Here is a 23,211-nt window from a genome sequence, read left to right as displayed (position 1 = left end):
CCTGAAGCCAGATTGCTGAAGACAACCTGTTCCCTGTGTTGGAAACACCCTCTGGCAAGTGAGGGGAAACAGGTATCAACAGGGGCAAATCTAAACAACTCAGCACCCCTCAACAGTTTTGAATGAGTGCAGTTTGAAAAGTGCAAGAGTCCAACCAAGAACGGGTGTTAGTAAATGGCAGTGCTACTTTCTTGTCTTCCGTCATAGTGACTGTCGGCCTTGCAAATAAGCTTCTCTTTATCACCCGCTGTTGAGTCAACAGTCATTGCTAGAGATGTATCAAAAGGGCATTGCTTGTTACAGTAACATTTGATGCTCGCTAAATACTAAGCCTGTAATTTGACCCAATTAGCGACAGCTGCTCGGTTTCAGAATGAACGGCGTCTGTTTTAGATTGAGATGAGTTTTACACACACTCACACACAGATGATCAAAGACAGCATGTGTTATGTCCCACTACCAGCTCTGAAGCGTGAAGTGGAGATGTCACCCACAGTGGGGACATGCAAGACGGAGAGATAAGCCAGTGATGATTAATTAGGGCCAACTGGAAAGCTTGGAGGAAGTGACCCCCAAAGCAAAGAACCAAATGGAGGGTTTTCCTGCACACAATATGGCATCTCTTCAAACCACTTTTCAAAAACAAGGTCTGGGGTTTTGTCCCTGAAAGTTGGAGCAAAGCTTTTCGACTTGCATGTTATATCTGTCTTGCATTACGTTTTGAACTTTGCCAGCAAAACAAAACAAAACCCCAAAAATGCATGTGCTGCCCAAGGGAGAGAAGACTTCACCAGGGTGCAGATTGTAAAATGTGAAAATACGTTTTTTGTCTTTCCTTTCCATAGAATAAACCCAGCAGCTTTGATTTCCAAGTTCTCTACCTCAAAAAGAGTCAAGAGCATTCATTTCATTTTGGACATGGATTGTAGCTGCATGTCCGCTTCTGCTGAAGAATGGACAGGCGTTTTATGCATTATGTTTATTGACTAAGTTGTGGACTGACACATCTATTTTAGTACTGCTGCTTGTCTGGCTGTCAGGATTCATGGTTCTCGCTCTCTTTACAATGACTGGTTCAACACAGCATTTTAGTGTCTGTGACCCATCATTATACTGAAGCACACCGCAGTTTCTGTACTCTCAACTGTAAACCCATCAGACTTAACATCTTAAATCTTTCTATTTTTCATGGAATTTATTTGTTAAATAAATTCGAATTTTGAGAATAGGAAAAAAAAAACAAATCCCACAAAAATGACTTTTTAACCACTTGTAATTCATTTTTAATCTTTTTCATTTCAGACTTTCCCAATATCCTTGTGAAATGTTGTAATGGTAATTTTTTTTTTACTTTTTAGTGTCCCAAGCTCTGCATTTAAAGGTTTCTAAATTTTCATGTGCATTATATTTAAAAGAGTCCCAAAGTAACCATAAGTACATTCTGTACCATTCTCATTAAAAACTCAAACAAATCCTCCTGCTTGATTTATCTGATGGCCTTTTCTAATCCTCAGCATATTTTCTCCTTTTCTATTCAGCCCTGACAGAAAAGGTGTACATTTTATTGCCTTGGGTCAATGATAATATAGTATGATGCAATTCTCAGTGTGCTTGACCAAAAGACTTTGGCAGGCAGAGCAGCTCACGCTGAAAGTCAGTCATTGAAAATAATAAATCTACGTGGCGAATGTGTGCAGATTAGTGAGTGACAAAGGGGGGTGGGGGGGGGGGGGGGGGGGGGGCGCAGAGACTGCGGGGTTGTGCTCCTCGGCGGGTTCCAGCACAGACCCAGGTGGGCTCGGTTCTCAGCAGCAGTCTGGAAGCACAGCATCGAGAGAGACAGCGTTGTGCTGCGCTGCCAACAGCAGCCACTCAGTCAAGAGCGATTTTACATACACTGCACAGGCCACATACTCATCTCCTTGCAGGGCCTTAATTCTGACATTGCCCAGCAACTGTTAATTTGTCCCTCTTACTACGATAAATGCTGAAGTGCCCCGTAACGCCCCTGCATATTATGTTGGCCCTGCTGCTTAGTGACTGCTGAAGTGCAGACATTTCCCCCAGATTGTCCAGGATAGGATCTTGGTTTGCCAGTTTTAACAAAGCGTAAATTATTATGTGATGAACACTAATGGTAGAGATTAAATTGTTAAACTTTGAGCATTGCTGTAACTTGTCCTGGATGGTTTGTTCTGGTACCACAGACCACTAAATCAAGTTCTTTCTGTGACACAGAGTGGAGACACAAACAAGATCTCTCTGAGACGAAGCCCCGCCAGAACCCCTCCCTGCGAACCTGGATTGCCAAAAAGGAAACAGCAGTGTTAAAAAGGGGGTGGGGGGAGGGGGTGGACGATAATAACAAATGCAATCAAATCCTTTAAAAAAACACGCACACATAAAAGAACGAACGGGAAAACACTGGACGTAAACCCTGGCAGTCGATCGTGGCCAAGGCTGGAACGTTTAAATGCGGAGAACGGTGACTTCATATTTCAACACATTCTTCTCCAAGTCACATGGGCCGAGATCACAGCTAAACAAGATACAGATGGCCTGCAGCCCCCGGCCTGGGTGAGCCTGGCAGCCCTCAGTTTGAATTTGCTGCGGGCCCCGGCGCTCTCCTGGAAAAGGAACAGCCCCGGCGGCAAAGTCCTCTGTGGCACAGCGAGGAGGGCTCTACCAGCGCCGATCCAGCACACGAGGTCTGCGCCTTCTCAAAACCTGCGGTTCTCCTCTCGTTTGAGTTTCTGCAGTTATCAGTTTGGCTCGGCGCTCGTGGATGACTTCAGCTGAGGGATGAATGGGTTTAAATCAGAGCTGTGCTCAAAATGATTTAGCTTCGGGGTTGAATGTCCTACACGCCACAGTCGCGGGGGCCAAACCAAGCCTGAATAAAAGTGTTAACCTTTTCGTTCCTTGTTGTCTGCAAAGTCTTTTTTTTCACTTAAGTAGGTGAAACAGCCAGAGAACAGCACTGGAAACCTTGACACGGAAAAACTACTTCTCTTTCAACAGTGGAGAAAGGGGTGAACGTCCAAGCTTTGCTCTTTATCTTTATGGCGGCCTTAGCCTCGCTGGAGCACATGCCAGACCAATATGTTAATGGGGCTGCGAGATCCCGGCGCTGTTCTCAGTCAACGGCGGACGTGTCGGCTTCAACAAAGACCAGCTTCTGTGTCACTCAAAGGCAGCCAGATGCTATGAATGGTTTACAAAACAAGCTGTAAACGCTGATAAGGAGATGCGCTCTGTGACGGAAGATCTTCCATGTGAGCATGAGCTCAGCCTCCTGTTTGAACCACCGGCGCAGTGCAAAGTGCAGCGCTGCCTGTCGCTCCATTCACGCCTGTTTCTCACCCCTTCTGTTTGCCAGGCAGCACAGTTAGTGCCCGCCTTTGAAGATGAAGGATTCCGCTTTATAAATCCTCCATAACAACACTGCCGGGCTCAAACATTAACCAGACCCCCCTCACAGCCAATTTCAGAAATGACTATTGAAACACTGAAGATAGCACACCTCAACAATGCTATATGAAATATACGTATAAATTTCTTTTTTAACAAAACAGTCACTAAGCTTATTGCTTTTTGATTCCCTGAGATGAGTCAACATGTTTAAAACAATATTGTTGTGTAAGCATTTAAAGCTTTTCAGTGCAGTGTAAAAACATAAATATGTTGTAAAGTTTGTGCTAATCCTACAGATTTGTGCTGTTTACCGTCTCTGCATCAGTCTTTTCTTCTCTGTGAAAGCTGTCAAAGTGGCTCTTTTTAATCAACCAGCTTGCAGTTTCAAAAATGCAAGCAGATTTTAATTACACTGTATTACATTGATGGAGCATGTCAGGTATTTTTTTTTTGTTTTGTTAGATTGGGACTAAATGAGATAAAAAAAAAAACGTAGTTTCTTCGTGGTAAAAGGTAAAACCTTTGGGTGCAATTATCTCACTACATTAGGAGCATTGTGCTTTTACAGCAGGCCTTGAGCAAATTAATTCTCCCTGTCAATCAATGTTACAGAACGATGCCTAGAAGCATTCTGGAACGATCCGAGTGCGTACTCAGTGTAACAACACGAGACAATCGGCGGGTCTGTTCGAACCAGCCAAGTTATGTCGCGGTTTAGGCAAGGAGCCTCCAGTTGGGAGGGAACATGTTCCTCCTTGGCTCAGTGGCAGGAGCACGGAGAGGCCCGGGTAGGACGTGGGACAATCCGATTGGGGGCACCCCGCGCCAAGTCACCGATACGCCATCTTCCTGCCAAGGCATCACCGAGCAGAAAGAAAGAGGCCTCCCTTGGCTGAACAACAGCAGCCTGAAAATAGCCCAAGAGCCAGGTACCATCAAAAAGCATTTTGCCCTGAATACCCATTCTTTCGCTGTGTGTTGCTGCAGTCTGCTGGTATCTGTATACGGCATGCTTCAAAGTTATCTTTTTCAGCTTGCTGAATTACTCAGACACATACTTGCTCTCTCTGTCTTTCTCACTCCCTTCCACTCTTTTGCTCTCTCTCTCAGTCAGACACAGACACACCTGCTTCAGCAAAATACTGCATAATGATCTTGTGTCTCCCCAGGAGATGACAGGTTTGAATATAAAATAAAGACTATTTAAAAACCATTTGCTTTTATAATTAGTTTGATGCTGCAGGAGTTATGACTACAGATTCCTGAATTCCACCCCAGGGTTTAAAAAGAAAGAATTTTTGTAGACATGTAAAATCACTTGTGTGTTTAGGATGCAGAGCAACGACCTTGGTCACCAATTCTGCAGTCATGGGATGCTGTGTGTCCCAACGGAGCTGGTGGTGAAGTTCACCCAGTCGTTCCTAATTCAATCAAACTGAGACTTCCCTTCATCCCTGACTCATTGCATTAGAGACTTTCATGTGGCCCCTCTAGATCAATATTATAAATGTACTTCAAAACTAATTCTCAAGAGCCCACAGGTCTTTTGATTCCCTCAAACTAATCGGTAAAGTGCACTTCAAGGGGAATCATGAAATACTGAATTCACTTTTTTTTTTTTGGGTGACGCCTGATACATCTATTTTCATGCATTCTGTGGCCTTTTTGTAACCTTCAGCAAGAGTGGAGTGCATGCTGACTTAGTGGAATATCCCAAGAGCGGTTGCACACCCTCAGCTGTGTCAATGAGGTCAGTTATTAAGGCCATCAAAGCGGCAGGGCGCTCCTTGGAACTCTCATGTTGTCTCATCACTGTACTTCCGTCTGTTGTCGCATTTGTGAGGTCACTGACCTTCACTCATTTTTAAACATAATATCAAGTAAAACACCCTGCAATGCATAACAGTTGCAAAAGAATTATTTCCAGTAATAAGGGACCGCAGCAAATCCTATCCCACCAAAACATGTAAGGAATCCATCTTACTGGCTTTACTCACTGAAATAGGCTATAGATGGCGTCTGTCTAAGGGCTGTAGAGATTTTGAAAACACTTGAGAGTCTAGTTTAAGATAGGCCTTATCTCTGAGCAAATCCTTCTTGTATGAGTGTGGACCATCCCATAAAGCAGCCCAATGAATCACACTGAAGAGGTTTCTCAAGTAGTTATCAGCCGTTACTGACAGCTTAATCGTTCTCAGCCTCAGTGGCTTGCTTTCTCTCTGAAACAGCTTGTGAACGAATTAGGCAGAAAAAGAGAAAGCTTGAGCGAATAAGAAATTACATATAAAATTGATTCTGACTTCTGTTTCAGGCTGACCCAAACCCATTTGGCAAAGGAGTTATTCTTTGCTCACCCCCACCCCCTACCCCCCCACTTACTACTTTTAGAAATGCAGTTTCACAAAGGGGTCAGCGCTGGATAGCGTATGGGTGGGTGAAGCAGCTGGGCCGAATTAAAATGCGCTTCTACATCGGGAGAGAGGCTTAATGTGTCTTGGGAGAAATGATTTCTCTGCCTATGGATTTTTTGGATACCAGCACCTCTTTTTAGTTCCCCTGCCCTGTTTTAACCCGGTCTGGGGCCAGGAGGGTGGGGGGGCTGGGGGGTGGGAGGGTCGCCTGGATTCCCAAATCATTCACCCTCTTTCAGCCTGTTGTGACAGTCCATCCATCTCCCTGTTACAAGCTTTGCAGTGTCTCTGTTGATCTCAGGGGATTTTAAGCGGTTGCTCGGGTAAACCTTTTACAGACCAGGGATTACAGCACGGATGCTCCCCGAGGCTGAGACAGGTGTTATCTAGCAGCTCGGGCCTGAGGTAAAACCCTGAATGAAGCACCACAGGTCAACTCTGTGAAGCGCTTCTCAAGGCCCTGTCTCAAGAGAGAGCTGCTCACTGAGCCTCTTTATTGCCCGTCAATCAAAGACTTCCCTTTGTGTTCAGGTTAGGAATTAAACCCCAGGCCTACTTACAGAATTTAATAAGAACGGAATTTAATTTCATTTTTTAATGCTTCTTTCGCCATTTCTGCAACCCCGTCTTTTTAGTATTGCCAGTTGTACACTTGGGTCGTCTCACCGCAACAACCTTGCACAGGAGCGCAGAGGTGAGATGAATGCAAACCTCTGATATGCTTGCCTGCGGCTAACAGCTATTTTTCGCACTACAAGTCACCCGGCGCGCTACAAAGGAGTGGACGCTCATTGGAGGATAGGAGCCACTCCACTGATGTCAACCGTGCAACACACAAGCACCTAATGAATTGGAGTCTAAGAGACAGTGAAACCCTGGCCGACCTGCCTACCTCCATCCCCAGTGGAACGAAGCAAATTCGTTCTGCTGCTGTCCTGGTTATTGTTGGCAAATGACACGGCCAGCTTCGAACCCAAGCTGTAGGGCTCAGGCTGCGATTAACAGATTTTGATTTCCTTTGTTCTAGTGTTTCATGATAAGTGTCAGGATAGCACGAGGTAAGAAATCAGAAACCGTTTCAGTTATTGACTCATAGACAAAACTGTAGCCCATAGACAAAACTGTTTTACTATTGATGGCTCTCTCTGTCTCTCTGCCTCTCTCTCTCTCTCTCTCTCTCTCTCTGTTTCAATCGCAATTTCAATCCTTTGATTAAACTCACTGTATTAGCATGACAATTTGTTTTATCGATGCATGCGCACAGCAAACAAAAGGAATACAACAGCAGGTATCACTCTCTCGCTTGCACATTCACGCACGTTCACACCGCACGCTATCTCTCCATTTCTCCGGTTATCAACCCACGAAGTGAAATTGCTTTTACGGTGCTGCGGCTGAAACAAAAAAAAGGCACCAGGATCCCTTGCAACCCCCATCCCCTATCCCCCGGGCTTCCTGGAATGAAGAGGCTACAGAGTGGCATTGCAGCCAAACAAGCCCTCCCCTCTGGCCCTGCCCTCACACGGAGGTGTCAGGAAAAAACCCTTTATTCTCCTGTTTGAAACTCTGTGTTTGCTTTAGCTAAAGCAAAGCGCCCCCCCCCCCCCCCGCCCTTTTTTCATTTTGGTGACCTGTCTGATGACATCGCTCGCGAAAACACAAGAAAGGAATGTGTTGCAAAGGCCCGCCTCGCTGACAGCGTGATGGATGCAGTGAGTGACGGCCTTTCGTACCAGTATAGCTAAGGCACACACATGCTGGTCTGGTACAAAAAAAAAAAAGAGAAAAAGTGTCACGGATACTGGAAACAATTCATTCCTACTGCGGAGCTTTTGTGCTGGAGCTGACGTGTTTACTTTTCCCGCTTATGCACTCGGCTATTATTGCGAACCACGGGGACGCATATCCTAATGACATCTTCACTGAGTCATGTTTTCAAAACACTTTACCAATGCACAAAAATTTGGATACAAACAAATTCAAATGGCAGAGAATCTGAGTGGCATGGATCAGATTCCAGAAGTGAAAAAATGTGGTCATGTTCATGCTGCTATACATTTTGCTTTATTTTGTAATCTGATTCTGAAGGTTATCTAAGGTTCATTGAACTGTATTCATAGTTGTTATAAGCTATGCAGATAAGACTGTATTCACAAATAGTACATGCCATGGTAATATAACTGAATTCATGCACAATATATGCCATGCCGCTATCACCATATTCATAACTAATACATGCCATGCATATATGAGTGTATTCATAGCCAGCATAAGTCATGCAGATGAGACTCTATTCATTTCTAGTACATGCCATGCTAATATAATTGAATTCATACTCAGTATATGCTATGCCGATGCCATTGTATACATAACTAATCCATGTCATGCAGATATAACTGTATTCACAGCCAGTATAAGCCATGTAGATAATACTGTATTCATAGCTAGTACATGCTAATTTATATTTGATATGTTCCATGCAAATATCATTGTATTCATAACCAGGATGTGCTGTGCAAATGTAACTGTATTCATAACCAGATGGTACAGCGTGTTTTCTTATTGTTGAGGACTTTGCTGAGCTACATGAATTAACAAAACCAGCAAACAAAAAAGCTTTAAAACACCTGTTATAAGTAAAAGTCTTTGAAACATGCCACAGACATCTGTCAAACGATCACAGGGTTGTACAAATAACTCCAAGGCCGCTACACTTCTCCCGTCACTCATTGAAATCTGTGAAGGATTGCGCATATATTTTCATTTTAGAAGGAAAACATTGAAACATGGAGGTTGGATCCATTCATGTTACAGCAAAGTCCTCTTAACGCTGTGTGTTTCTGTGAGCGGTGTTAGTATGCAGATTCACACCGTCTCCCTTTCCTACTCAGTGCAGCAGCAGCAACCTATTCAGTTAAGGGGATCCTATTACATGATACAAAAGGCACTCAGCACTTTTAATAATGCTTATTTAAAGCCACAGTGAGATACTCTATATCAGCCAATTATTATTATTTTTTTTTTTTCATCATTATTATTATTATTATCTTTGGGATTAAGATCCGTGTAAGATTTTAGCACTATTATATCAATGGCTTTTTCCTTGCAGAATTCCATTGTATATGTGTGTGTGTGCATGTGTGTGTGTGTGTGTGTGTGATAAAAAACGAGAGACAAGTTAAGCTTCTACTGAGCTGTCACAGTGACAGGCAACACACAAAAGGAGAGATATTCTGACCTTAGAATAGTGAGTGTAGTAAATACTAGATATCGAGAGAGGAGAGGGGGCAAAACAAGGAGCAAGACATATAGAAGGAGCGTATGTCTTTACAATGCATGTTACATCAATCATCATCCATTCCGATAATGAAAAGGCTATTAAATATCAACCGTATTTTGCTTAGTCTACACTGACTACTGACAAAACTGTAATGGCATTCAGCTCACTTTTTTATCTTCTCACTGGCCACCAGAGCTGCTTGCCTGGCCCTGGGTCCACGTGTGTGCCATCACTGTCTTTCACCCACTCGGATAAAACACCTGCCACTAAGGAATACAAACAAGCCCCTCTACCTCTGCAAGCGGCCTTTCTTTGATCCTCAGCAGCCTTATTTCAGCCTTGGAGGAAACACTGTTCTTAATGTAACGACACACCTGAATGCCCGCGTTCATCTGATGTAAAAAAAAAAAAAAACTTCCTTTGTTTGCTCTATTTGATTTTATAGGGGCGTGCAGAAATGTGTACTCAAGCTCTGTGGAAAAAATGCCCAACCGGTCCATGCATTGCAGATGAGAATCTATTGTCTACCTTGTATCTTGATTCCAGTCATCCATGTCACTTAATACTGTGTTAATTCTTCAGCTCATTATCAACAATTGACAAAAGCAGCAATGATAGCAACACCAGTGATGATAATGTTATGTGAAGAAACAATAATCACAATTAATACAGCACAATACTATTTGAACCATTTACACACAAGTGCTAATCATTACTTTCACAATAATTTAATAAAATGTTAAATTATTATTATTTTATTGGATTTATTGTTATTATAAAAAAAACAGGGCTTAGATGTTTTATGCACACAGGAAGTGCATGTTTTAATCCAATGTATTAAAAATAAATGATGAAATGTATGATTAATACCTGATTCATGACTATATAAGACACATTTTGTTTTATATATTTAATAATAATAATAACAATAATAATATACAACGTCTTGTACCATTTATATTTACAACAACCAATGTTCATAGCTGTCATTTTAGTGAAAGTCCACTAACTCAGGTAATCAATTTATCATTATTAATAATAACATATAAAAACAACAGCAATAGAACAGTACTAATAAGTCGTATTATTGCTGTTATCATTATGTGTGGTAGCAATTGCATTTAAGAGTTTTTGAAAAACAGATTTAAACGGGCCACACAGTCTTGTAAAATATTATACTGTACATATTTAAGGGTTTCTGGCCTGTAAATGATTACAAGGCGGGATTAAGTAATGCGGCGGTTCTTTGGATGTTGGGCAGATAAAAAGCCCTATCTACGCTATTGCTCTGTGAGAGGAACGCTTTCCTGTATTTAAAACGAGCCGTTCAGATCCAAGTACAACTAAATTTCCATGCCGATTGTAACCAATGAAATTGCAAACCACCTTCTAACGCATGCAATTTTACATAAGAATTCTGAATCCTGTTCATGAAATTCCAACCAATTGCCTGGATTGCATACTCATTCTCTGTTGGATTTAAAAAAAAAAACTAAGGGGAACTCGCATATTGTATATTTTACAGTGAGCTGGGTTTCACGCGCTTACACTACATTGCTGTGCATTTCACAAAATAATTCATACCGCCTGATGGAAGATTGTTAAAATATGAGCATAAGTAGGCCAACAATTAAAGGCGGGTAGAAGATACATTTAGCTGAACACAGCTGTAGGTTCCAACATAGAAAGTAAATTAATGGGCTTCCAATCCAATTTTGTTTTATTAAAGGACTCCACTCAAATGAATGTGCATTTGTTGGTTTGGATTTCACACAAATGGAACCATGCAGGGAATGAATCAATCAAAAAATTCCATAAGACTAACATTTTCGATCATTCTATTTTGGACGCCTGCACGTAGCCGGGACTGGATGATGCTGGCAGCACGTGGGAGCAGGTGGTTAAAACGAATCACACAGTTTCCAGTGTAAAAACTAGTTTACCACAGAAAAGTCACTCTGTTTTCACATTTAAAGCGCATTTGCTGACCTCATATTAACATTATTAAGATCGTGTTTTTTTTTTCTGATGGGCTAGTCCATGAAGCTGACGTAGACTACTTTACGGAATATAAAAATATACAATAATTTGTAATTAATTCATATTATCATCAGCAACAGCAATAATCATCATAAACAGAATTATAATGTAGGCTGTAGTTTTCTTATTAGGCTATAATCGTAGGCCATTTTCAAAACACACAAACCTTGCGCAATATTACATTTGTTACAGGGTTGCGAACTGTAAACTAACTTTGGAGTTTGCTATATTCGGTTATATTCTGGTAAAAAAAAATAAGAGAATTTAAAAAAAAAATCGTATTATCTCACAGAACCGAATACACCCTGGAATGTTGGAGTGTAGAATGCCAGTTATTCAAATATACCCTAAGGCAACAAAATTACTGCAAATTGTCTTGACATACTACGGATATCTGAGTAGTCGTAGTTAATGTTCGCTTTCTTGAAGAAACTTGCGTGAACTTGTTAATGCATGGTATAATACAATTTCAGTTTCATTAAGTAAATCACAAAACCCTGTATTTTAAAGGCGCCTAAATACGGTATTGTTGCAATTAAAGATTAATCCGTTTGCTTCAGTGTCTCATTAAATGTGCAAAAGCGAATTCTTTGAATATTGGTGAGTTAGTCACCGTTTTATTTATCTTAACAAAATTTGTTATTATAGAGACTGGGAAAAACAAAATTTTTGACTATGTGGAAATAGAACAGAAATAGATTGAGGCGTAATTTTAAATCCATTACGCGTGAGCAAAAGTGTGCTGTATGCAAGGGGTATAATTTAAAGAAAATACCTACATCGCATGGCCGCATTATCCAATATACCCTCATGGATTTTGTATGTTTCTTAGCGTTACAGGACCATACAGAACATGGCAGTCTGCTGACAACCCACCGCTGAAAATTAATTTGTGGACACTAGATTATAGGCTTAAGTGAGTATAATGAGTTAGGAACTTACCAACACACTCGTTCGCTTCTCTGGCAGTCGCACGTTGCCAAGGCCGGTCATAATGAAACGGTTTGCATCTGTCACACTCCGGCCCCGCTGTGTTATGTTTGCACTCACAAACAAGGTTTCCATCCCGGTCTTTCACGCACCTCGACGCGTGACCGTTGCATTTGCATCTCCCGCCAACTTGCAGGTCTGAAACCGCGTAGAAATACGAGTCTCGGGCAAGCTCCGAGTCATCCTCGTTCTCATCTCCAAAAGTATGTAATCGACTGAACGTCACTTTGATGTCCGTCGCTGTGACCCAGTCCTGTAGTACCGGCGAGTTATCGAAATCGTGCGCCGAGGGTCTGCCATCCAAGGTGCTGAACGCAATAAGACCACCAGAGAGAGGGTGCATGTCCGTGTGAGAGTCCGTGCAGATGGCTTCTTGTTCGTTTTGCTTGGTGATTGTAGCCTTGCTTGGTTTGTTGTACATCTTCCTACACTGGGTAGAATAATATTGGAAGGGGACCCAAGATTTGCCGTAGTCCATTGACTTGAGGATAGCCATAGATTCGGGTCGAGGTGAACAGAACTGCAGGCTCACATACGTGACTTCAAATTTTTTGCCCAAGGATAATGTCAACGTGACGTTTTGTGGGTACTGGATGTAATTTTCTGACTGCCAACAAGTGAGGTTATGAGGGTTGTTGAGATCTGTTAAATATGCTGGTGGGTGAGACTTCTTTGGGTCCGCGGCGTCGCAAGTGTGGCAATTCCTCGTTCTCTCGTCCCCTTTTTCAGTTACTACACAGTACCTAGTTGCCGTTTTTCCACAGGTGCTGGACACGCGCACTTCCTTCCCGAAAGCGGAGTTCACGAAATCGGGGATGCATCTTCTCGGGTTACCGTTCTCGTCGTAGCACGGATCTGGTGGTGATGTCTGCGCAGCAAACATGCTCATCCCGTAACCACCAAACACCCCTTCGACCAAAAAGGACACAGCCACCAAAGTGACAAAAGCCTCTAAAAGCTTTAACATTGTAATCCGTGTTCTTCAGAGTCCCGTGCGCTGAAATACACAGCCGTTCCTTGGGAGAGAAAGGTATGCTTTAATATACATTATAGCCGCGTCAACTGAGAACAGTGGAAAGGTAAACGGCCACAGAGAGGCGTTACATTTCAACTGCACAACTATGATATGACATATAACTTAGACATAAAATAACATCAAAGCATGGAGTAAATGTTCACACGACGAATGCCACATGAAGGAAATAAGCAGATAAAGAAATATGATTCTAATGCTCAAAACAAAAAACACAGCAAGTATATCCAGCATGTAGTCATCGTGCATGCAGTACGTGAATGAAATCTGCTTACGAGGTAAAGAAATCTCCACATAGGACACTGTACCTCGGAATAACAGTTCAGCCTGGCAGAGAAATCATAAAGAGACTCTCAGCCGGTTCTCTTTCTCTTTCGGAAGGATATTACAAGCTCTTTTGTGCGCTTGTTTGTTTCTTGGAACCCAGATGCAAAAATACAGTATTAGACCCGTTACTCTCCTTGTGTCTGTCTCACTCTGTTCCCCTTCTCTCTCTCTCTCTCTCTCTCTCTCTCTTCACTCACACACTCTGCCTCTCTCTCTTTCTGTGTGTCTGCTGCACTCACTGTCTGTATAGAAAGTGAAGGACGAGTTAAGCCTCTGCCGAGTTTGAGGTCATCTTAAGGAGTGACAATCAACGCGTAAAGGGAGAGAACGACGACATCCTCTGGTTGACATGGAATATATATATATATATATATATATATATATATATATAGAGAGAGAGAGAGAGAGAGACTATAGATAGATGTGTAGATATCGATATAGGTAAACAGATAGATAGCATGCCTTCGGGAGTAAAGCTATATGGATCAATCTGTCTGGATACTGGAAATTTATAACAAACAGATTATTGCCCTCAGGATAGTAGTAGTAATAGAAGCAATATTTTCATTACTATAGTACTCCTGCTTCTGTTGTTTTTGATATTACTTGTGCTGTTGTTGTAACATTTCTTCACCTACATACTTGTTCCTCTTCCTCATAGTTGCGCAGATAAAAAATGCATATAGAACCTGGGCCTGTAGACAGGTTATACAAACATGCACATCCATGAGGATACAACTTTAAAACTAAGTAAGCCATGCATATTATTGGAATTTTGGTTAATTTAGTCCTGTCGTTTATTTAGCCTACACACCGCGTGCAGGCAGGAGAGACTGCAATCGCTAGTCCAGCGTGCATTTCAGAACCCACTGAGCAAACAATTTACGGTGTAACTCGATGGAACGAAACTGTAGTCGTCATTGGGTGAACAGTGAACTTCGTTTCTAAGCTGATTCTGTAGGTCTGGTTTCAGTGTAAACGTTAGAATGTCTCAGAGGTAAAATAATATATTTGCATTCCCAACCCAAATGCGCCTTGAATCGTATTAAAGCCTGCATTTTGGCACGATAACGTTCGAAGCCAGTAACTGCAAAGTAAATTCCAAGATGTCAAAGACTATTCTCATTTACCCAGAACAGTTTTCTTACTAATAAAACACGTGAAAAAAATTGTACTCATAATCTAAGCGCACTGGTGAAATTGTTTCATAATGCTTACCTAAGATTTATTATGATAATCTGATGATCGTTACTGTTTTTGTCAATGCTGTGGTTGTATTTGTGGTTGTCCTTTTAAATGCATAACGTAACCGTTATTTTCGAGATATTGCCATTGTGAGGGAGTGTTCATTTAAAGCACATAATTGTATTTAGACTAGCATGTAACAGAACTCACAAAATTATCTTTGCCTTATTCCATTCCCTGCCTTGCCACCATACACATCCATGGATTACTAAATCTTAGTGTATTTAGGACTACACTTATCAAATCACTGAGTACAGTTTATAATTCATTTTAAAAAGTTGACCTCCATATTCCGTTTCAGTTCATTCACTGTCATTTAAATTTAATTGAAATTAACAAGAAAACAGGTATAACATTTCTAATTACAAAACCTATTCGCTGGTCTCTATAGGCTGTTCACTCTCACGCTCTTTCAGTTGTTGTATTATCATATTTCCTCTCAGTACAACTGGACACCACTTCAAATTTCCTCTTGACAGACCCATATAAAACTATGTCAATCGAGTACGAAAACCCGAATTCCCGAATGTCCTTTCTACCACACATCTAAACACTGTTCTATAATGTGAGTAGACCCAGGAGTAGATGTGCAGCTTCTCGATCTTACAGGAATAGACTGTTTTATTATAGTGTTCTTGTGCGTTGATCCGCCTTGGCACTTCTACTGACAAGTTGAATGTAACAACCAAAAATGTCCATGTTATACGGCCTTTTGCCAGACTTGACCGCTTAACAGACAATTACGCGCAAACTTGGGTTAGAACGAATAGCTATGCTTATAGTCTCTTGCTGCCAGAAAGGAACACGCGCAGGCGCACAAAGAATTAAGCGCTTGATTCAACTGGTATTGCAACACCACTATTCAATTAATCTGTTTGTTTCTGCGTGTGTCAGCCTCACCTCACCACCTGTAGTTTTCAGAATCCAAATGTGGCCAAATAACTTAAAACGCTCATTACGCGCTCATTACACGGGGCAGTTGTATTTTGCTACCAAGATGCCCTCTGGCAACCTCACATTCACCACTCACCAAGCATCCGGTTTGGGACTTTAATGTGCCTTCTTTTCACGATGTCCGTCACAGTCGGCACTCGGGGCCCAGCAGTCTGGAAACGGTCTATACGCAAATACTCATCCACTGAATGTCACTGGAGCAGTAGGCAAAGTAAATGGTCTCTTGTACATTGAATTTGGGTTTGATTAATCTGCTCCAGGCCCTGCTCGCTCAGCGGGGTGTCTTTGCTATTGTAGCCGCCCTCCCCATTGGGTAGTGGGGGGTATCGGCTGTCTACTACTACCTACATGCTTCGTTGACAGCAGTATGATGAGGGAATTGTTAACTTTTCCCCGTTAAATCGGTTTTAACAATTCCATGTCGTTATACTAGACAAGAAAATCATTAAAATATCAATTAAGAAGCAAATTATCCCAGCGAGTAGACCAAATGTGGCGCAACCATAACCTATTCAATTTAATACTGATGAGCGAGTATGGGGTTTATGGCAGATTTCTAGCAGACCACTATGACTAACTGTTAAATTCCTTATAATTACTTTGAGTAAGAGCAATTCCGATTGTTTTTTAGATATTTGTGTAGTTCTGCACGACAGAAAAATATGGGAAAAGTTTCCCTTGCAGTTAAAATCGTTTTAGATATTGGGCCTCGAATTTGTCTGCTAAGAAAGAACTAGGTGCAATGTCCAACAAAGAGCGAAAAAGTAAATAGACCTACTAAAGCGATACTGAATTTGCATTCATGTTAACGTCTGATGTGTGTTCTGTTATTTCTTTTAAAATTACGTATTTCTTAAAAAAGGAACCAAATTATCTAAACTAAGCCCACCGTCATCGATACTGTATGCTGCTTCACCGAAGAAGGACTACTTTTGTTTTATCTGTTCTTTAAAATAAAATAATGCCTTTTAATCAAGAATTGCTGATATGCTTTTGATTTCTGTAACATCTTACCCGGTTCTAGTTTTTTTCTATGTGTGCTGATAGTATTTTGTTTGAAAGCGCATTACTTCAATGTGAAAGATTAATTTTCAGAAGCTGTAAAGACTTAAAGATTCTCTATCACTGGTAATGCGGCTTGCGCTAGCAAATGCTGTAAATATTTTTACTGACCCACCACTTTCGTTTGAATTTCAAAGAAATAATGGAGTTTATATTACTTATCCAAATATTTTTTTTCTTCATGGATTTCAAGCATGCTGCGTATTGCAGTTAGGCATTTTTTAAATTGCTGTTCTTTATGTCAACAGATATATATCTCGAAGAATATGTGCGATTGTAACTTTTATAGGCTATAGCATAATATTATTAGCGCCTAATGAACATGGATTTGTTTGCTGGCAATATAATTAATGCTGAAATATATTCTTACTACTCTTCCAGCGTCAGTTCACCTAAAGTTAGACACATGACCGTAATAAGACTTTTGGGGAAAAACCTGTACCATTTCGTTCTCGAGAAAATACAGGCCTACTCGGTGTCTTTTTTTGTAGCATCATTCAGTTAAGAGTTGTTCAGCGCAAACTGGACTAGTGGCTGGAAAGGATTGGGATTGGTTATTTCTGAAAATAACTTGACGTTGTTTGCAATTCACGTCGAAGTATTTGGCTTGCCTAATAATGGAGCAATTAATATATCTTTTTATAGATTACACTGAGCAAAGTCTGCACAGGGAGAGCTACACCCCTCACAGTGTAGCCTAGTTGGTAGAACTACAAAAGAAAAAAATCTGCGAAGAAATCCTCGAATGAAATAATCAGAATTGATTTATTCTCTGCGATTGACAGTTCTTTAGAATAGCAGGCGAATGGTATTTTCTTCCTCGCGCAAGGCTTTTCTTCGAGATTTTGTTCAGATTAGACGGGGGTGATGAATGCAGGCATTATCCAGGCCAGTTCCTCTTCTGAAATGCCAAATTAATTATCAAGGAATGATTCAGGGTGAGAAAAGCCAGGAGTAAGCATTTAAATGTAATATATATTGGAGTATACATACTAGAATGTGCGTGTGTGTGTGTGTGTGTGTGTGTGTGTGTGTGTGTGTGTGGGCGGGCGAGTAGCCTAAAAGTCTGTTAAATACTTGCGGTTAAGCCATAACACAAATAAATACATATGATATGCACGCATGTTTATTAAGGCGTTTTAACGTTAAAACAAACGAACTGTAAACGATAGCAAATGATCCGTCTCAGATATTGGTTGTCACCAGTAAATTTTCAACCGAGGTCGCCAAGTCGTTTTGACTGTCGCCTACTGGCATCTTACTCAAAGCAATCCTTTGTATTGGCACTTAGAAATATGTTCGAACGAAAAAGGACATCATAATTTCCGCTCTGGTGTAGTATAAACCAGACTGTGGTCACGGAATTGACATGGGAAAAAAAAAACAAAAGGTTGGTAAGGTTAAAATAAGTCCCGCCCTCAGTAGCAAACATCGATGTATTTTGCTTTCCTACTTTTGACATAAAATCACGCACTGGCCAGAAAATTCTGACATCGGGGTTCACCACACAGGTGCATCAACAGCATGACTTCCACTGTTTCCTGTGGCGAAGTCCTTCACCACTGTCGGGTGCGCACCCTGTATTTCCAAGTGAACCGACAGAAAAACAAAACGACAATTTCACTGTTACGTAGCCTACAATCTACACGTTATTACAGGACATTCCAGAACAGCGTGGCTTGGTAGTTTCAGCTTGTTTTGTTAGATGACATAATTGCAGCCATTGACTGTGCATGCTGACAAAACGAATGTACCCACTTTCCCCGCTGTCAAATCCAACGGCGCAAGTAAAATTCTTCTTTATGCAGAATTGTATCCCACTCTCCTTCAGAGTCAGGTCTAGTGTCTATTTTTCCCTCTCTAGTTTTAAATGTCCATACAAATGGAACAGCTACTTACACACATACCATTATAGAATACTGAATACACATAACAGATGTAGTGTCTAAACTTTCACATTACAAGTGATCTTCGTAAATTTCACTAACTCTTCTGCAGCCTAAGCGCGCCAAATTGTTTCATCGATGATTTTCATACTGCCTTCTTCCACTCTTCGCCTTAAAGATTGCCATTGTGTATTTAGAGCGACATCTAGTGGATTCAAGAAGTAAATACTTCCTAGGCAAATACATGTATCTTGAGCAATCGGGAATATCTACAGTTACTTGAAAAAAAAATCTACTATGGGTTCTGATGTAGGACATTTAAAAATCTATTTGAAACTATTTTAATATTCTGGTTGCGTTCCGCTTTTCAGGCTGACAGCCGTGTTAAAACTTAAACATGTACGGCGGGCCAACTGTAACATAAAATACAAAAGGTGAACACTGAGAACAGTTGAGACACTATGTTTTATCGTAAGCATGGCGTTTCATAAAATACATTTTTAAAATAGTTCACATAGGCAAAATTCTACCCATTTGCTTTTCAAACTAATCGTTTATTGAACTGTTTCATAATGTTGTGGAAATATCATGTTACCACTATGATTTAAACATTGACAGACAAAATGCTAAATATTTAGGGGGGAATGAATTAATTGCATTTTACAACTTCTTTACATGTATTAAATGTATGACACACGAGTACTTTATTATGTATATTAATGATGAACTGTCTGGATAATGATTTAATTTTACTGATGAAATATTAAAATTTAGCTTAAATATGTACCTACTAATAAATAATATTTCCATTTGAATCTAATGAATTCTAAAGTATTTATTTAAATAATTGTGAAATATTTTTGACATTTTAAAATCTGTAAATATTTGACATATTTGTTGTCAAAAGTGGGATATGATGCCATAATAATTTTAAACCTAATTTTAAAAATGAGTAAAAATACTTTTGTTTAATGTCACCTTTGCCCTGGATACAGATGGTTGTGTTGTTTATGAACATTCCATTGAACATTTCTTTGTTCATTGAGTGCCTGTGTTCTGATTTGGTTTTGCATTGATTAATGTAATGTATTAATGCACCCTGGATCTGCTGACCATATATAAAAGTGCTCTGGTTATGTCACTTTATTATCTGTTTGCATGTGCCCGTTTTTTTGTGTTGTTTTTCACTCATTCTTTCATCCCAATTTCCTCCTTGTGCATGGAGACAGAAAATAAGAAGAAATGAGAACTGAAATGGCAGGCCTCTTGACATTTACACAAAGCCACAACAGCAGTTTCTGTATGAGTCACCAGGGACAGAGTTGATTGTGTTCACTCAGGGAGTGCTACACCTGTTCTGGGATCACTGATCTCCAATCTAAATCTCTTCTTGGTAAGACTTTTCTGTTCTTTGAAAATAAAATAAGGCATCATTTTGCAGGGCAACGCATCACTGAAGGAAATGTAACATGCTGCTATTTTTATTCCATTTAGGTTTCATGTTGTATAATGTAGAACCAATGATCAGGTCATAACTGCAGTGTGGGTCTACAGTGTCTTACACACCATCTGCGAATTTTTCTTGAAGTAATGACAATGACTATCATCATATCATCAACAGTGTTCTTACCACAGGGGTCCTCCACAGTTGTTTTTCTGTTATCATAGGCTTGTCGCCACTAGGTGGCAGTACCTGTGCAGCAGGACATTTTTGAGTAAGTGTAAGCGTATTTTTTCCCAATTAATTTAAATCAAATATATTCACAAATGTAAGGTTTTTTAAACTTTGCACCTATGAGGAGGAAATATCATGCTTAAAATAACTGTATGTCACATACAATAATAGACAATTATGAATTAATTGCTTGAGAACCTTATGAAAGCTTTATATTGGCAATCCTGTTGCATTTTGCCACATGTCAATAGTGTCATTTTACTGATGTATTAATATTAATCTAACAGTTATTTAATATTTTATAACAGCATAAATTATACATACTTCAGAGAAATATATTAAGAAAAAGGCAATATTCTATTTTAAGACTTATTTTTTGAGTGCAGTTTGCACTGTGTACAAATTGTACATCTCCTATCTGGCAGACCACCTAGAGTGGCAGACAGAATTTTGCTGTGTCCCCAATAAGGAAAAGAATGTGCCACAGTAAGAATGTAATGGAGCCACAGTAAAAATGTTTTGCAAATTATTAATATTTGAATAATTTATTCTACCATTTATTATATCTCAGAATTGTGAGTTTTTTATGATTCACCTGTGTAATGACTTGTATGTGGCTATTTAAACTGTTCATTTTGCGTTACAGGTGGGGGAGGTGTAACATTGTTACAGCATTTTACATATTTCCCTGGAATAATTAATTGTTGCTCAATAATTAGTCCATGTTAATTCAAGTTGTGACAGATGTGTTTTTTATTTGCTACAGACTCACATCAGGGGTCACACAAGAACTGTAACACACACGCTGTACACACACACGCTGTAAAAGACTGCATGAGGCCCAGAGATAACAGGGTGGCGTCCCTGCTGTAGGATCTAACAACTGCACCACTGACACTCAAACCCACTGCTGTCAGGTCAATAGCCCAGTGACTTTAGCATTATCCCATAAAACTCCTGTCTATCACGGAGTAATGGTTTTACATAGTGTTATATACTCTATATGGTAATGTGGACACCTGACCATCACACCTATACGAGCTTATTGGAAATCCCATTCCAAAACCATGGGCATTAATATGGAGTTGCCCCATCCTTAGCTGCTGTAATAGCCTCCACTCTTCTGGGAAGGCTTTCCACAGGATTTTGGAGTGTGTCTGTGGGAATTTGTGCCCATTCAGCCAAAAGAGCATTTGTGAGGTCAGGCACTGATGTTAGACGAGAAGGCATAGCTCGCAATCGGCGTTCTAATTCATCCCAAAGGTGTTCAATGGGGTTGAGGTCAGGGCTCTGCGCAGGCTACTGGAGTTCCTCCACACCAAACTCATCAAACCATGTCTTTATGGACATCGCTTTGTGCACAGGGGTACAGTCAGGCTGGAACAGGAAAGGACCTTCCTCAGACTGTTGCCACAAAGTTGGAAGCATACAATTGTCTAAAATGTCTTTGTATGCTGTAGCATTAATGTTACCCTTCACTGGAATTAAGGGGCCTAGCCTAAACCCTGAAAAACAGCCCCAGACCATTATCCCTCCTCCACCAAACTTTACAGTAGGCACTATGTATTCCAGTAGGTAGCGCTTTCCTGGCATCTGCCAAACCCAGATTCGTCTATCAGACTGCCAGATAGTGAAGCGTGATACATCACTCCAGAGAACTTGTTTCCACTGCTCCGGAGTCCAGTGGTGGCGTGCTTTGCACCACTCCAGCTGTCGTTTGGCATTGTGCATAGTGATGTTTGGCTTGTGTGCAGCTGCTGGGCCATGGAAACACAATTCATGCTCCCGATGCACAATTCTTGTGCTGATGCTGCAGCCAGAGACAGTTTGAAACTCTGTAGTGAGTGATTCAACAGAGAATAGGCGGTTTTTACGTGCCACATGCTTCAGCACTCAGAGGCCCCGCTCTGTAAGATTGCGTGGTCTACTGCTTCGTGGCTGAACTGTTGTTGCTCCTAGACGCTTCCACTTGATAATAATAGCACTTACTCGTGAACTGACTTGCGGCAAAGATGGCATCCTATGACAGTGCCACGTTTAAAGTCACTGAGCTCTCCAGTACGACCCATTCTACTTCCAAGGTTTGTCTATGGATATTGTATGGCTGTGTGCTTGATTTTATGCACCTGTTAACAATCAGTGTGGCTGAATTACCTGAAGTCAATAATTAGGAGGGGTGTCCGCATACTTTTGGCCATATAGTGTATTTACTTCAAGAAGCATCAGAGCCATTTGAGGAAATAGGAGGCCCCAGATCTATAGCTGAGCATTATGAAAATCAGTATTGTTCGGTCACTTCCCACCGTACCAAGGATGCAAATGAGCAGGTCACATGTGCTGCAGCCACCACGGCATTTAATGCCTGCATTCACAGACCAACACCAGAGGAGGGTGTTACCGTAAAATATGAAATGCAAATCGCCCAGGCAGACGACTGTGCAGGAAGCCGGCAGTGTTCTTTCTCAGCGAGAAAGGCTGAGTGCGCAGAGTCATTTACAGCCTCTTGAAAGATCATCATTTGGTCGTGGGTATTTTGCATTCGGTGGCTACACTATGCATCTATAAGTGTCGATCAACGTCTTGATGACACCGAAAGAAATGTTATTGTAGGGTTGCGTGTACTGGAGGCCTTTGCAATGTCTGAGGTGTGTTTTTCAAAATGACAATGGCAGTTGTGCAACAGCCACATTTGCTAATATGATGACGGATTTGAGTTAGTCAGAAATAAATTGACCAATATGTGATTGCATGACGGCGATGTAAGAGAAATACTTGAATTGCTAACGATACACAGTGTGAAATATTGCTGGGTGGGTGAAGTTTTCCTCAGATGGAGCTGATTTTATTCAGTGTTATTCAGCTGTCTGGCTGGTCTTTTTGCAAAGCAGCTACCA

The 23,211-nt window shown here is 40.9% G+C and overlaps 1 protein-coding gene across 2 annotated transcripts in view; it reads right to left on the bottom strand.

The window, feature by feature from the left end:
* ntn1a (netrin 1a) overlaps positions 1–13,654 on the bottom strand; it is a 62,849-nt gene extending 49,195 nt beyond the window's left edge. The window contains exons 1-2 of one of the 2 annotated variants that reach the window (XM_036550259.1): positions 13,444–13,654; positions 12,088–13,151 (exon numbers count right to left, since the gene is read on the bottom strand). In XM_036550259.1, coding sequence (XP_036406152.1) covers positions 12,088–13,102 — 1,015 coding nt within the window. In that variant the 5' untranslated portion in view covers positions 13,103–13,151; positions 13,444–13,654. The remainder of the gene's footprint in view (positions 1–12,087; positions 13,152–13,443) is intronic. The other variant, XM_036550268.1, reaches the window with a different exon arrangement.
* Between the last annotated feature and the right edge of the window lie 9,557 nt (positions 13,655–23,211).

Source organism: Megalops cyprinoides, chromosome 1 (assembly GCF_013368585.1).
Source record: "Megalops cyprinoides isolate fMegCyp1 chromosome 1, fMegCyp1.pri, whole genome shotgun sequence".
Lineage (NCBI taxonomy): Eukaryota > Metazoa > Chordata > Actinopteri > Elopiformes > Megalopidae > Megalops > Megalops cyprinoides.
The sequence above is the reverse complement of the archived record's forward strand: the minus strand, read 5'-3'. Positions and strand labels throughout refer to the sequence as shown.